This window comes from Cupressus sempervirens, chromosome 5 (assembly GCF_028749045.1).
Source record: "Cupressus sempervirens isolate cs-2001-9-10 chromosome 5, ASM2874904v1, whole genome shotgun sequence".
Lineage (NCBI taxonomy): Eukaryota > Viridiplantae > Streptophyta > Pinopsida > Cupressales > Cupressaceae > Cupressus > Cupressus sempervirens.
The window spans coordinates 816,651,946-816,668,041 of NC_143122.1; the positions used below are offsets into that span (position 1 = coordinate 816,651,946).

The window sequence follows — 16,096 nt, forward strand, 5'->3', positions numbered from 1 at the left end:
CAAAAATATTGTCCCCATAAACCTAGTTGGTTGTAGAAATTACGGTTGAATACCGCTAAAAGTGATAGGGGCATTACCAATACACAAATCACAAGGGGTTACACTTTAGAGAGCAATAATTGACATTGGCAACATTGTCCGACAATGATTGACATTCACATGTATGTCAAGAGTTCACGAGCTTACATGCCTTTATATACACTCCATAATACGACAAAGCTCATATGTTGCTCATCAAAAAGAAGAGGAGACATGCTTGACAACATTATCAAATCCGTATTCTCCAAACAATAAACAATACAATTTATTTTGATAGGTAGTTGGCTGAAGCCTTGATTATTTATCATTTACATACTATTATTTGTGAAGATTAATTATTATTATGTGTTTAGCTCAAGTAGTTTTGAACCTAGGACCTCCTCATTGAGAGGCTCACAAGTTACCACTGTATTGCAGGCTCTTGCCTAACAATACAATTTTTTTACAAGCACTCCAAGTTTGCTCTTTAAATTATTGCATTTGAGTACAATCCATACATTTAGTCAACTTTTATTCTTTTTATATTGCTCAATTAAGAATCATTTGCTTGCACACAACTCCCACCCATATATTTCTCTATAATAACATAATTTTCTTCTCCACACATATTAACCCCTTCACTACATCTATACAAGATATTACTATTTCTAAAAAATACTCTAAAATGTCCATTTACTAACATTATTCATTCTAAAACATAATAGTTGTTTGATAGTGAACATGCAACAAATACATCATCTAATATTGTAGACTCAACAACTCTACAAAAACTTCAATTTTTTCATAAATCACACAAATAAGCACACCTTCCTCGAATTCATTTCATTTTTCACATTTATGCTCCCCTCCGATAATCTCTTGGATGTGCCTAAAGTGCAATTGCAAATATAGTTGCAAAAGATTATGTCATCTATTAAAGAAAGTCTAATCTGCAAGGGTTTGTTTGGCAGTGGGCATATGAGTGGAATAAGCATATGTAAATTCTTAAAATTTCAAATTCTTTGTTTGGGTGCACCAAATTAGAATTGTGAATAGGAGTACGTATTCCAATTTTGGCCCAAAATGAACATTTATAATTCCATTTGAATGGGTGGAATCAGAATATGTATTTCCTATTCCATTTTTTATTTATTTTAGAAAGCATAAATTTTTGGGTTCGTGAATTTTGCATCAAATTCTACTGAACCAAACAAGAATAGGAATAAGTATTCTTATTTTCTATTCTAGAATAACAATTCCAGAATACATATTTGTATTCCCATATTCTTATTCCTGCAGCCAAACAGACCCTAAGAATACCCCTCCTATAATTATGAACGAATAAAACGCATTTTAAATTTCTGCTTTCCTCACTAACACTAACCCTAAGGATACCCCTCTCCTATAGTTATGAACGAATAAAACACATTTTAAATTTCTCCTTTCCTCACTAACACTAACCCTAAGGATACCCCTCTCCTATAGTTATGAACGAATAAAACACATTTTAAATTTCTCCTTTCCTCGCTAACACCAAATTTTCTATCCGCAGATTATTTAGTAAAAACCGGCTAAATACTTAAGACCCCATCGAACTTTGTACGCCTTCATTTGTATTTCACGTGCAAATTCTCCTCATTGAAGGAATCGATAAGAGATATTCTGAAACCGCTTTTCTCAAAACCGCTATGGTCATAAGCGGATTTCCAGGATCTGCCAATACTAAAATCAACACGCTATGTATTCTTTCATCCCATATTTCCGGCACCACTGCAACAACAATCCCACGCTGTCAACATTCTCTCCGACGGCCGGAGTTGCCGGAAAGGCCCTGCAGTGTATGCTGTAATTAAAACTGAACAAGGCTGGATCTGATTTACACACACATATATGCAATAAGGCCGTCCCTGAGCCCCCGGTCGTATGGACGCTGATTTCACCGAGGGCCCTTCGCCGGCCATAGCGAGATGGACTAGTACCGTTTCTCAAAGGTTTCAGTATTATCTTGACAAATCGACTCCTCATCACACAGGCAGATGGCTCGCGCTGCTTCTTGTGGCGGCCATCTATGCTGTGAGGGTGTATTACTTGCAGGGGTTCTACATTGTCTCCTATGGCCTGGGGATTTATATATTGAATTTATTGATAGGGTTTCTGTCGCCGCAGGCCGATCCCGAGATGGAGGGACCTGCTCTGCCTACCAAGGGCTCTGATGAGTTTAAACCCTTCATTCGACGCCTCCCCGAGTTTAAATTCTGGTATGCTAATAAGATTTCTCAATTTGTATTGGTCTTTCAGATTTACTTTTAGTTTGGGAAAATGCACGCAGAAGAAAATGTGCATTTGAGTAAAATTGCTTCGAGTTTTTTTCTTGGTTCAATTTTTTATGTTAGGGTCCTCATTTACAAAATTATTATGTTGTGACAATAATTATTACATCCACACAGGGGATTTTGTGTTTCAGACCTGTGGATTGGGGAGCTAGGTAATTAGACACGGTGGCGATTTACTGAACTGCATAGATACCCATGAAACTTAACAGAGGCCTTTGAAATTTACTAGAAGCATGTTATCCTTATTTACACGAGAACGTAACGATCCTCCGGTTGTTGACTTGAATATCTTTTTCCGTGGATGGCTTGTTCTTGTAGATAACGCCATCAAGCATTTATATTTTCAGAAGGTTTTCCTTGCGAGGAACAATCAAACTTGGTGGATTTGGACCGTTCAACAACTTCATTAGTGCCTCTTGAGTACTTGTTGGTCCTTATTTGATGTTCATACATGTCTAGTCGGTATGACTGATATGCTCATTTCTAAGGGGTACTGCTATCAATGGGGAGGAAAAATTCGGAGTGGTATATGGTTGTCAATGCTTTGCTTGCCGCATGATCCTTAGCCAGACCGTGTCGATTGTGAGTAATACGCTAGATATGGGAAGACTGATCTATGTTGTGGAAGTTTCCAACCATTGATAAGAATTTTACCTTGAGTATATGGACACGATAGGCCCGATCTACATTAGGGCGCGAGAGGGACTGTGACTATCTTCTCAAAGATGAAGATAGATGTTTTTGGACTTTGTTAGGAGAGTTGCCTAGTGAAAAATGATCAGCCGATACTCTTTCCAGTGACATAAATTTTACATGACATATCATTATAGGGGATTTCAGAACTCTAGGGCCTAGGCCTTGCTCTGAATGCCATCATAGGGGCATGTTTTGCCTGATTCATCCATTTTGATAGCTTGGAGCTCGAATCAGCATTTAATTGCAGTCGGACATTTTTAATGCTAAGGATTAAGTGTTGTCTATTCCCGCTCCAACTTTTGGGCTTCTAGACATTCATAACGATGATGTTAAGTAGGGGTCAGTCTTACTAATGCAATATCGGACTTAATAAGTGAGTTGGAGTTGCTTTAAGTCAAGAGAATTACTTCCTTTGCCATAAAGAAATAGGTCTCGTTCTCTTGAAAAAAATGTATTAATGGGTAAAACATGAATCATGCACTTTTGTTTATAATTGTGGGAATCAGAAGGTGCTAGTCAATTTGAGCATTGTCGAATTCTCATGCTCTCCCTTTCTTCTCCTTAAAGGGAAATCAAGAATACTTGATCTGATTTTCACTATAGAGTCTGGGTCGAGTTGTCAAGTAGCTGTAGATGACTACTTGGGTTGGCTATTTGGGGCATTTATTGCCCCTTAGTTGGAAAAGATGGCCTTGGACCTAACCATGTTTCAATTTGTAGCTTCCAACGTATATTCTTAAGTTTAATCTTTATATGAGGCAATTAATATGCTGAAAGATATGTTAGGCTGAATATGAAATTATTTGACGTAACCGTCTTCTGTTTTCAGTTAGATTACTCATGATGACATTGTAGATATGTCATTAGTTATTTGTACTTCTTTTGAACATAGTATTAGTAAAGCTCATCTTTTTCTTAAGAGTTATTAGTAACTCTTTTGAACATAGTAGGATTGATCATCAGACAATCAGATTCAGCAAAATAAACTGACTGTAGGTTTCAAGTGGTGAGAATAACTGCTTGTTGAGCAAGATATATATTTTTTGTTCATTTTTGGGTGGTCGCATGTCACAATGATAGTATCAACTGATGCCCTATCTCCCCGCATTGTAGACTTGCTGACTCAACAAGTTTGGTTCATTTGAAATTTCTTACTTGTGGCAAGCCACAAATAAGCTTGGGGTGATCTGAATAAAGAATGTGTCTTGGTCCACATTTCAACTTCATGCCCTCATTCTTTATGGGGACCATGGGATATTGTGATAGTAGAGATCTTCCATGCCTTGGAAGATTTTTGAGGATTCATCCTTGAAATACTTCTTGATAAGGTCCTATGTCCTACGCAAGTTTATGATGCCCCTCTGATCTTGACCATCCTAGGGACTAGGTGCCCCTTTTTAGCCTTTTCAAAAGTAAAATGAAAAAAATGAAAAGAGGGGGCATGGTGAGCCACAAGGCTTTCCTTGCCCTTATTAAAGACTAAACCCTCACTATAACTAATCTACAGATCCGTTTGTGGCCCTCCATGCCCTAATTAAAAATTAAATGCTCATTATAACTAACTTATTTATCCATTTGCATTGTGCTATTTAGTATTAGCACAATCAATTGCTATTCTGCAGTTGCAGTTGCAGTCGCGAGAAGTATGAAAGAAGAGGAAGGATGCCGAGTGACCAAGTCAAGGGCCACTTTTTTGTATTCCAAATGTGGCAGGATGTTGGAGGTGCTATTCTTGAACATTTTGTATTGTTGGGGCCCTTAATTGTAATGAAAACAACAAAATCTTAATATTTGGTGCTGCTACACTTGAATCAAGGAATATTGAAACTTGAATTTGATGTAGTTTGTGCATGTCTAAATTTGAATTTGGGTGTCATGTAAGGCTGAAATTGCAAATTTTCGAATTTTCTTACACACTCACACATGTATATCATGGTTACCAGGAGACCCGTCTCCCCCCTAAAAGTTGCGTCTCAGTCTCGGAGACTTTTCGCATCTCCGGAGACCTCAAAAAAGGTTGGAGACTTCATGACGAAGTCTCTTGAAGTCTCCCCGTCTCCTAATCCAAAAAGTGAAGTCTCTCTGAAGTCTCCTGGTAAAATATAAATGTAAAATATAATATTAAATAATTTTATATATTTTGGCCCTCATTTTAATGTTTTTAATACAAAAATTAAGACCACCGACAATTTAAATGATTAAATCATTTAAAATATTTTATTTAATAAATTAATAACTTTAAAAACATTAGAAACACTTTTAAAAAGTTATTTTTATTCAACAATTTAAATGATTAAATCATTTAAAATATTTTTGGAGAGTGATGATTTTTTGGAGAGTATGATAGCTGAAGACCTTGAGATGGATGATCACAACCTTGTGGAGTAGATGATAGTACCATCGACATACTAATACTAGATATATTTCTGTTTTTTGTTTATTGTACAAAGTGTTTATTTTTGTTTGCATATCAGCAATTCAGCATGAAACTATACTTTTTTGAATTTAAAATTTGAATATGTAATGATAATCTCAGCGATTATCAATCTGATATGATGGTGATCATATGCAATATTTGAAAAACAAATATGTCTATGAGATACAATATTGTGATCATGTGAGTTTTGAAATCTTTGACTCTATGAGTCTATTTTAATTTTTAATGTGACATTACTATTATTATTTACTTTAGTCTTACAGTATTACTATTTTCAAATTTTGTATTTACTTTTAGTATTAGACTCTTTAAACTATTAACCAAAAAAAAAAAAGAAAAAAATTTGCCGTCTCCAAGTACCCCCGTCTTCTATTTGAAAAATTGCCGTACCTGTACCAGTACCAGTACCAGTACCGGAGACCTCGAAGTCTCCCCGTCTCCCGGTGACCTGTATATGTATATTATACTGTCATCTCCAAAAATAGCATCCATGATTGCCCACTCTGAAATGCATCCTACTGGCCATGTTTTCAAAATGTTGTGGAATTGAGGAATACATATGAATTCAACTATATAGAAATTTATATGAACTGAACTATGTCACTGAATTCGAATTGGGGACTGGCACAGGTATCTCTGTACAATACACTTTTATGGCAATTTTGGGGTCTGGGTATGTTCTGTGTATATCTGTACAAAAAAGTATAAAATCATAAATGTATACATATTTGGAGCCCAAAACAGTGGAAATTGTTTGAAGAACTGCATAAGCTAAAAAAGACTACCATAATATCACAAATTTGAAATATTGTACATTTATTCAATATCAACTTGTCCAACCTGAATACCATGACTGGATATCCTGTATTTTATTTTTCTCGGTCATAAGTTTATTTTATTAATATTTAAAAAGTGATTACACTACTGAAAGAAAACCTTAGCTAAAACTGTTCAGGCCAGTGGCCATCAGCCATTGAAGCACAACAAAAAATCCCCACCCAGAGACCATTAATGGTCATGCAGTAGTATTGCGTAATTACAGATTTTCAAACAACGAAATCGGGCATTCTCCATGCTGGCCCAAAAAAATAAAATGGGCATTCCCAAATCAGCTACAGGTAAACTGAGACATCAACAAAAGGAGCAGAACACATGGTGCACAGTCAAAAGAAAACTCTTGTACAAGCACAAAAACTAGCCAATTCAGAGTAAAAGCATTGCCGTTGAGAGACTTCCATTGTCTCTGGTGCTGTCTTTGTGCCATTACACCAGCGATGTGTTCACGTAGTTATGCATTTAGTTTTGCTTCTGCAAAATCCTCGCCACCTTCACCTGCTTCCTTCCTTTTTGGGATTTTCTTTTGTACTCTTGCCCTGTCCTCTTTGGTCCATCCAGAGTCACATTTCATCCTTTCAATGTCATCATCCAAAGAGCAGATATGACCACCATCTTCAATGCCATCCAACCCTTCTGATTCTCCCTATTTGTTTCTCTGTCTCTCATCAAAGCGGGACACAAAGGGGTGTACTTTGCACCCTTAATCTGCTTGTCCTCCAGATTTATTTCCACTCCCGAGAAAGATTTCTCTAAAATTTCATCAAACCCCCCGAAAGCCTCTCTGGGAACAGTGGTCTCCATAATCAACCTTATGATTCCTTTGCCCTCAGCCAATTGTAATGCACATGCCATAATCATGGAGTAAATGTTCATGTTTGTTTATGCCTATTTTCTACTTGATGAAATATTTCCCCAACAAAGCCAAGACACTCTCGGTGAGCTGCTTGTCCACAAAGTTGAACATCTTGTCAATCCTTATCCTTGTGCTTCTCCCGCAATAAGGGTTCTGCTGCTTGGTGCAAGTGAGAGTGAAAGATGTCTCCATCTTTACAAGGGTTGCAGAGCTCTTCACCAAGATGTAAAAAATTGAACTGGAAGTCCCACAACCAAGTTTTTAAAAGCTCTCAAATCAATCAATCATTCTCTGTCATAATAATTCTGAGCGGCAATGGCTACTTGACATTTGCTCCACAGCTCAGATTAAGACCCACATCACTTCTGCGCCGCCACCAGCATGTCACATTAAACGGTTCTTGTTACTTGTGGCCAAAAGAAGGACGAAACAATTACGATAGATTTCCTACATCCATCCCTAAATTTTGGAAATCCTCCATGATGATTTCATGCATGTTAAGAGTTAAAGCCCAGTTTGAAAGTTTGTCAGCATCCTTATTGCCTTCTCTATGGATATGTGTTAATTTGAAGCCCTCAAGTGAAGACAATTCTTCAATAATTTGATCAATGTAGTTCTGCAGGTGCCAAGCTTCCATGCCTTCTTTAATTATTGCATTCACAATAATTTGCGAGTCTCTTTCTACGTGAAGTTTGCTGACACCTAACTTCTTGGCTGCCCGTAATGCTAGTAAAGCTGCTTCCGCTTCAGCAATATTGTTTGTTCCATCCAGCAATCGTTTGCCCCCACATCCAGTAAGGTTTCCATTTGAATCTTGAATAATGAAGTCTGCACCTTAAGGTCCAGGACTACCTTTCAAAGCTCCATCAAAATTGCATTTCCACTACCCTTTAATGGGTAGTTCCCAGCCAACAATATCACCAACAACAGCTTGTTGGTGTAATTAAATGTTCACTAATTGCACTTAAGATTACTTAGGATAATGCATTGCATATTAGTTTGTCATTGAGGCACCTAGGAGTTTGCACCTCAATTAAGCACATGGTGTAGGAGAATTCAACTCTAGGTGGTGATAATTGTTATCTTAATCCACCTTTAGTGCACATATCACATTGTCATCCTCATCATCGCACATACTTCATTGCATAATGGAGAATGATCCACCTTTGGTGGACATGTGATTTCACCTTGTGTAGGTGATAGGTTATCTACTCTTTATCATTGTTTCTTATCGCCTTTCCTATATAAGGAGACCTATTATGTAGTTGATATAATCCATTGATGTTCATTATCAATAATATCATTCCTGCATCTTAATGCAATTGTCTTGCCAATCTCTTGTGGAAGTTATCTTGGTCTTTCATTTGATCCTAGGGGTGTTGTAGAGTCACCTAAAACTCTAACACAACTGATGGATTAACCCATCCCAGACCATTCACGGGCAATATTTTGTATTTATTGTTCAGTAATAAAACAATGCAATAAATACTAGTAATTAGAGTCACCTCAAGTGTAACTCTTAAGATGAGTGCAATAAACCCTAAACTTGTTCTAATATTGAAGATGCACTGAGAGGCCGTAATGAATCTGGAATAAAAGCAAGAAGCAAATGTTATAAATGCTCGGGTGGACTCTAAACTTGTTCTGTTACTGAAAATGCACTGAAAGACAGGAATGAATCTGGAATAAGATTAAGATATAAATGCTATAGATGCTCAGGTGGACTTCAAACTTGTTCTAATATTGAAAATGCACTGAAAGACAGGAATGAATCTGGAATAACAAGAAAAAGAAAATGCTATAAATACTCAGATGCTAGTATTACTCATTGTATAAAATACATCTTAATGGAATTTCTCTACCTTTTTCTGTCTGAATATGCTCTCTCATATAGCTTGCTATTAACATGATTACAGCCCTAACTTGATTCACCTGCTGTTTTCTTTTATTACCCCCTCCAATGTAAAGGAGACAAAAAACCAAAAATATGTCAAAAAACAACCTACCCAAAATTCGATGACAGATTCAACCTTAACTGCGTCCAGTTGCATGAGGCTGCTGTTAAGGCAAATACTAGGTGAGCAATGCAGGACACAAATAAAAAACTGAACATTCACAGAAACTCCAGCACCAAAAACACATACAAGTGACAACACATATGTCTGCATAACTCAGCTTTTATAGGGGATGATGGAGTAGTATTCTCCTGTGCAGGAGGAGCTGCCGGTGTTATCATTTTGTATACTCCATATAGAAGCTATGTCATAAGGTTTGCCCGTGTTTGATGAGGTAAAATTCAGAGCAAGTTTATCAGCCTGTAAAATTTCATAAAAAGTATACCATTTAATTCAAAGAAATATAAATTAACAATTTTATATTTTATTAACATATAATAAATTATAATATTAAATTCTAAATCTTGAAATCTCACATTAAAAGATAATTTTAAAATGATTGAAATTTATATAAAATATAAATGTAAATTCTATCCCATGTATATAACTAGCTTATATATACCTCTATATATATTACGCCGAGAGTAATCGTTCTCGAGGCGCCTATTTTTATTTAATCCCAAAGTTATTTTAATCGAAGTTGGGATTAATGAAAATAAAAATAGGCGCCTCGAGAACGATTACTCTCGGCGTAATATATATAGAGGTATATATAAGCTAGTGGCAGTCGCGGCGCAATAGGAAAAATATTTACTTTTTATTTTTTATTTTGATAAGGTTACTATAAAATTGTTAATTAATTTTTAATTAGAGTTGTATGAAGTTACTATAAAATTATGCTTCAAAATATTTTTAAAAATTTAATATAAGGAGTTTAATATAGATTAAAAATATATTTTTTATTTTTGGGATATTGTAATGTAAAATGTTATAGTCATACATAGATATATGGTTAGGGACAAAGTTACCATTATAGTTAATGTTAACCTTAGGGATAGAATTAGGGTTAGTGTTGGAGTTAGGGTTAGGGTTTGAGCTATGGTTAAGGTTAGGGATAGAGTTATGGTTATGGTTATTGTTAGAGTTATGGTTATGGTTTAGATTAGAGTTATGTTTATGGCTAAGGTTAGGGTTAATGTTATGGTCATGGTTAAGGTTAGGGTTAGAGTTATGGTTATGGTTATGATTAGGGTTAGTGTTAGGGTTATAGTAAGGCTAACGTTAGGGTTAGGGTTAAGGTTTGAGTCAAGGTTAAGGTTAGAGTTTAAAGGGTTAGGGTTTGAGTTAGGATCAAAATTAAGGTTAGGGTTAAGGTTAGAGTCCAATTATGGTAGAGTCAAAGCCAAAGTTAGAGTTATGCTCATGGTTAAGGTTAGGGTTACGATTAAGGTTTGAGTCAAATATTATTTTAAATTTAATATAAGGAGTTTAATTTAGATAAAAATATATATTTTATTTTTGGGATATTGTAATGTAAAATGTTATAGTCATATGTAGATATATGGTTAGGGACAAAGTTAGGGTAAGGGTTTGAGCTAGGGTTAAGGTTAGGGTTAGGGTTAGATTCTAATTATGGTAGAGTTAGATTTATGGTTAGAGTTAGGGGTAGGGTTAAGGTTAGTGTTAGGATTAGAATTAGGGTTAAGATTAGGATTAGAGTTAGGGTTAGGATTAGGGTTATAGATAGGGTTAGGGTTAGGGTTAGGGTTAGGGTAAGGTTCTGGGTTAGGGTTAGGGCTAGGGTCAGGTTTAGGGTTAGAGTATGAGTTAGGGTTAGAGTTTGAGTTAGGGTTAGGGTTATAGTTTGAGTTAGGGGTAGACAGAGCATTATAATTTGGGTTAGGATTAGGGTTAGGTTTAGGGTTTGAGTTTGAGTTATGGTTAGAGTTAGGGTTAGAGCTAGAGCTAGAGTTAGAGTTAGGGTTAGAATTAGGGTTAGGTTTAGGGTTTGAGTTACCAACAGAGTTAATTTTACAGTGGGGTTAATGTTAGAGTTAGGGTTAGGGTTGGAGTTTTGAGTCAAGGTTAGGGTTAGAGTTAGGGTTAAAATTAAAATCCAATTATGGTAGAGTTAGATTTACAGTTAGAGTTATGGGTAGGGGTAGGGTTACGCTTACAGTTAGGGTTAGAGTTAGATTTAGGGTTAGGGTTAGGTTTATGTTTAGAGTTAGGGTTATATATAGAGAGAGTTATATCAATGTTAAGGTTAGGGTAAGGGGATTGAGTCAGGGTTAAGGTTAGAGTTAGGGTTAGGGTTTCAATCAGGATTAAAGTTAGGGTTAGGGTTAGAGTCTAATTATGGTAGAGTTAGATTTACAGAAAGAGTTAGATTTAGGGTTAGAGTTAGGGGTAGGGTTAGGGTTAGGGTTAGGGTTAGAGATAGGGGTAGACAAAGGGTTAGGCTTAGGCTTAGGGTTAGGGTTAGGGTCAAGGTTAGGGTTAGGTTTAGGGTTAGAATATGAGTTAGGGTTAGAGTTTGAGTTATAGTTAGGGCTATAGTTTGAGTTAGGGGTAGACAGAGTATTAGAATCCTAGCTACGATTAGGGTTAGGTTTTGGGTTACGGTTATGGTTACGGTTAAGGTTAGAGTTAGGTTTAGGGTTACAGTTATAGTTAGGGTTAAAGTCCAATTATGGTAGAGTTAGATTCAGGGTTACAATTAGTGGTAGGGATAGGGTTACAATTATAGTTAGGGTTAGGGTTAGGGTTAGAGTTAGAGGAAGGGTTATATTTAGAAGTTTCCTTATGGTCACAGTTATAGTTAGGAGGGGAGTAAGGGTTGGGATTTTAGATTATATTTATTATTATATAAGGTGCCCTATATAATAATATGTATATTCCCACGCTCATGGATAAAGGTTAGGGAAAGAAGTAGGACCATGGTTATTAGTGTTACATTTAGAATTTCATTTAGGAGGGCATTGTGTGCTATTTTTTCCCCCTATTCAACCCATCACTGATGTCTGATCTGAGAGACCTTAAATGGGATAGGTTCTTTGCAGAGGGTTAACATTGCTAAAGTTGGCGGCTAACATTTTGTGTTGGCTCGGTTTCTTCATTGACCACGTTGGATCATTTTTTCTTGGTCAAGTTGATTCATGCTGCGAGATTCGATAACTCTTATTTCTTCGCGAGCTATCTTCCCATCTTCCCAAAAGTGCAAGATGTTGCCATGCATTCCCATTCTAACGTTTCTTTATACGCTAGTGTCTTCGAAACACTCTAAAGCCTAGAATTGCACAAGATGCTACCATGCATCTCCATTCTGATGCATCGTCATGCTACATTGTTTCTTCAATTCTCTGAAGCCCAAAATTGCATCATGCTACCACGCATTGCCTTTCCAACATTTCCTCACTCCACAATGCTTTCATGAGTCTTTGAGACCCAAAATTGTGCCACATGGAGGGGGTTCACACCTTTTGTGCTATCTGCTTCGTTTGTTGGGAAGAATCTCTTCACTACATCTTAGTCATCCATTGGAAATAAAGCCAATCTTGATCGACGAATGTGACTTAATCCTTCATCGGGAGGAGTTTCCTCATTGCATCTCAGTCATCCTTTTTGAGGGGAGAATCTACATCGACGGTTGCGACTTAATCCTTCGTTGGTGAGGATTCACGATGCATCTATGCCGTCTATTTCGAGAGGAAGACCTTCATCGATGACCACCATTCATTTTTGGGGAAACCAAATTCCCCCTTGGGATCAACCTTGCATTTTTTGTGGGAGGTAAAGACATCATGTTATCTCTTTTCATAGTTTTTTGCCAGCGACATGAATGTCTTTCCTCTTCTTTCCATGAGTCTCCATTCTAGCACCTCCTTACGCTGCATTGTTTCTGCAATGCTCTAAAGCCCAAAATTGTGTCATGCTACTACATGTCACCTTTCTGACATTTCCTCACTCTGTAGTGCTTTCGCGAGGCTCCAAGACCCAGAATTGTGCCATGTAGCGGGGGTCCCCACCTTTCGTGCTATGGTTATAATTTAGATTTTAGGGTTATGGTTAGAATCAAGGTCAATTCTAGAGTTTATAGATTATTTAGAGTTAAGATTAGGGATTAAATATACATGAGGGTTAGCATTGGGTTGTATGATAATTACAGTTAGGATTATAGTTAGATATATCATTTAGATTAGGTTTTAGTCAGGGTTTAATTAGACTTAAGATTAGGGTGAGGATCAAGGTGAAGTCTATATTAGGGTTCATATCATGGTAGGATTGAAACTAATATTAGGGTTAACATTGAAATTATGATTAGGGGTAAGGTGAAGATTTATATTTGGTCATGATTGTGGTTTGTGCTAGGATTAGGGTCTAAGCTATGATTAATTTTATGATTGTACCTTTAGGGTTAGGGTTTTGTTTAAGTTTATGATTATGGTTACAACTATGGTTTATGGTTCAAGTTTAAAGTTGGGAATGTGATTAGGATCAGGGATTAGTAAATTTTTTAAGAGTTCGGTTATAGGTTTACACCATGGTTAGGACCTTGGGACTGGATTTAGAGTTTAATATCATGGTTATCCCTATAGTTAGGTTTAGGATTTTGATCAATATTTTGGAGTTTGTTTTTACATTATGGTTAAGGGTTAGATTTTAGGGTTAGGACTATAACCAATATTAGTGTGTAGGTTTTTGGTTTAGATTATGGTTTGGGCTGAGATTTTCGTTATGATCAGAGTTTAGAATATCAATAGGGATATGTTTTAGTGCTATAATTATAGTTTAATGTTGGATTATAGTTAGATTGTACATCATTGTTGGGGCTAGGGCTAAGGTAGGGGTTGTTGTTAGGGTTAACTAAGGATGACAATTAGGATGGTTTATCTTTTCAAGTAGAAAAAAAACTCATATTTATTCAAAAACAAAGAAATTATACTTCGAAAATATTTTTCTATGTCATAATAGATTCATTTATTTTAATTATTGTATTAGTTAATTAGTTGTTTGATGTTTCAAAGTAAACATGGCTTATTTTATTTAAATTTAAATAATATTATTGTTTTGAATTGAATTTAGCTTAATTGTTAATGATCATATTTATATTTCTAATATTAACTCCAATTTGATCAAAGACCAAATATATTTTTGGTCTTTTTGTAAACGAACTTGCTTAACACTTCCCTATTTCAAAGTTAATAAAATATCATTTCTATTGTCTTAGATTTGAGAGTTAAGTATATTAAATAAGTAATAATAAATGAACATTATGATTAATATATTTCTAAAATAAAAATATATTACTTAAAAACTTGTTTACTTTAAATGAATAAAGTACTCGTTTACTTGTAAATTTTAAAAATAGAAATTAATCCACATATATATAAAATATTTATTCTTTTTCCTATTTGCATACAAATTAATTAAAATCTAAACTTTAAACTACATAAATATTTTTTAAATATATATCCATCAATAATTAGTTTAGAATAAAGTAAAATCTAAAAATTAGACACATATAGAATCTTTTTAATTTCTAGATACATGTTTTTCTAATTTATTTCTACAAACATGCAACTGATATTTCTATTATCCATTTTTTTCCATTCTAAAAAAATCTAGATGTAAATAGAATTTTTTTAGATGCATGCAATCTTTCTAATTTTTTCTACATACATATATTAACATTTCTATTTTATATTTTGTTTTTACATTATGGTTATTTCAATCAAAATATGTAGATGTAAATAGAATTCTTTTCAAAAAAATTTATTTAAATTTAAATAATATTATTGTTTTGAACTGAATTTAGCTTAATTGTTAATGATCATATTTATATTTCTAATATTAACTCCAATTTGATCAAAGACCAAATATATTTTTGGTATTTTTGTAAACGAACTTGCTTAACACTTCCCTATTTCAAAGTTAATAAAATATCATTTCTATTGTCTTAGATTTGAGAGTAAGTATATTAAATAAGTAATAATAAATGAACATTATGATTAATATATTTCTAAAATAAAAATATATTACTTAAAAACTTGTTTACTTTAAATGAATAAAGTACTCATTGACTTGTAAATTTTAAAAATAGAAATTAATCTACATATATATAAAATATTTATTCTTTTTCCTATTTGCATACAAATTAATTAAAATCTAAACTTTAAACTACATAAATATTTTTTAAATATATATCCATCAATAATTAGTTTAGAATAAAGTAAAATCTAAAAATTAGACACATATAGAATCTTTTTAATTTCTAGATACATGTTTTTCTAATTTATTTCTACAAACATGCAATTGATATTTCTATTATCCATTTTTTTCCATTCTAAAAAAATCTAGATGTAAATAGAATTTTTTTAGATGCATGCAATCTTTCTAATTTTTTCTACATACATATATTACCATTTCTATTTTATATTTTGTTTTTACATTATGGTTATTTCAATCAAAATATCTAGATGTAAATAGAATTCTTTTCAAAAAATCTAGATGTATATAGAATTCTTTTAATTTTTTACATACATAAAATCTTTCTAATTTTTTTCTACATACATAAAAGAATAATTTCTATTTTCCCCATTTTATCTAAGGAACCGAGTAATGTCACCAGTTCCTTGCTCAATGACCTCTGAGCCTCCCTTACCAATAGCTCCGAACCCTGCATCCCAAAAACAATTATTTCCACGAATGTGAGAACGATTACTCTCGGCGTAATATAGACTTCTCTTCACATTCCACGAAATTCCACGAATATTTTTCAGGAAACTGGAGATTGGCCATTAGGCTGATAATCTGCATTCCAATGCACCCATTAAATACACAATACACTGTTTGTTGTGGAGGAGAGCCAACCAAATTGAAATTAATTAAAATTGAAATCTAAATCAAAGTAGAATATTATAATTAATTTTGAATTTCAATTTACATCTACATCTAAATCTAAATGAAAATGTAAATAAAAAATAGAAATCTCACCTGCAAAAATGTTACTCCAAAACTTCAATTT

The 16,096-nt window shown here is 34.4% G+C and overlaps 1 protein-coding gene across 2 annotated transcripts in view; it reads left to right on the forward strand.

Moving 5' to 3' along the window:
* Window positions 1-1,773: 1,773 nt before the first annotated feature.
* Window positions 1,774-16,096, forward strand: part of LOC149558404 (protein RER1A-like) — a 38,732-nt gene continuing 24,409 nt past the window's right edge. For both annotated transcript variants that reach the window (XM_089832647.1, XM_089832646.1), the window contains exon 1: window positions 1,774-2,276. In XM_089832647.1, coding sequence (XP_089688773.1) covers window positions 1,942-2,276 — 335 coding nt within the window. In that variant the 5' untranslated portion in view covers window positions 1,774-1,941. The remainder of the gene's footprint in view (window positions 2,277-16,096) is intronic.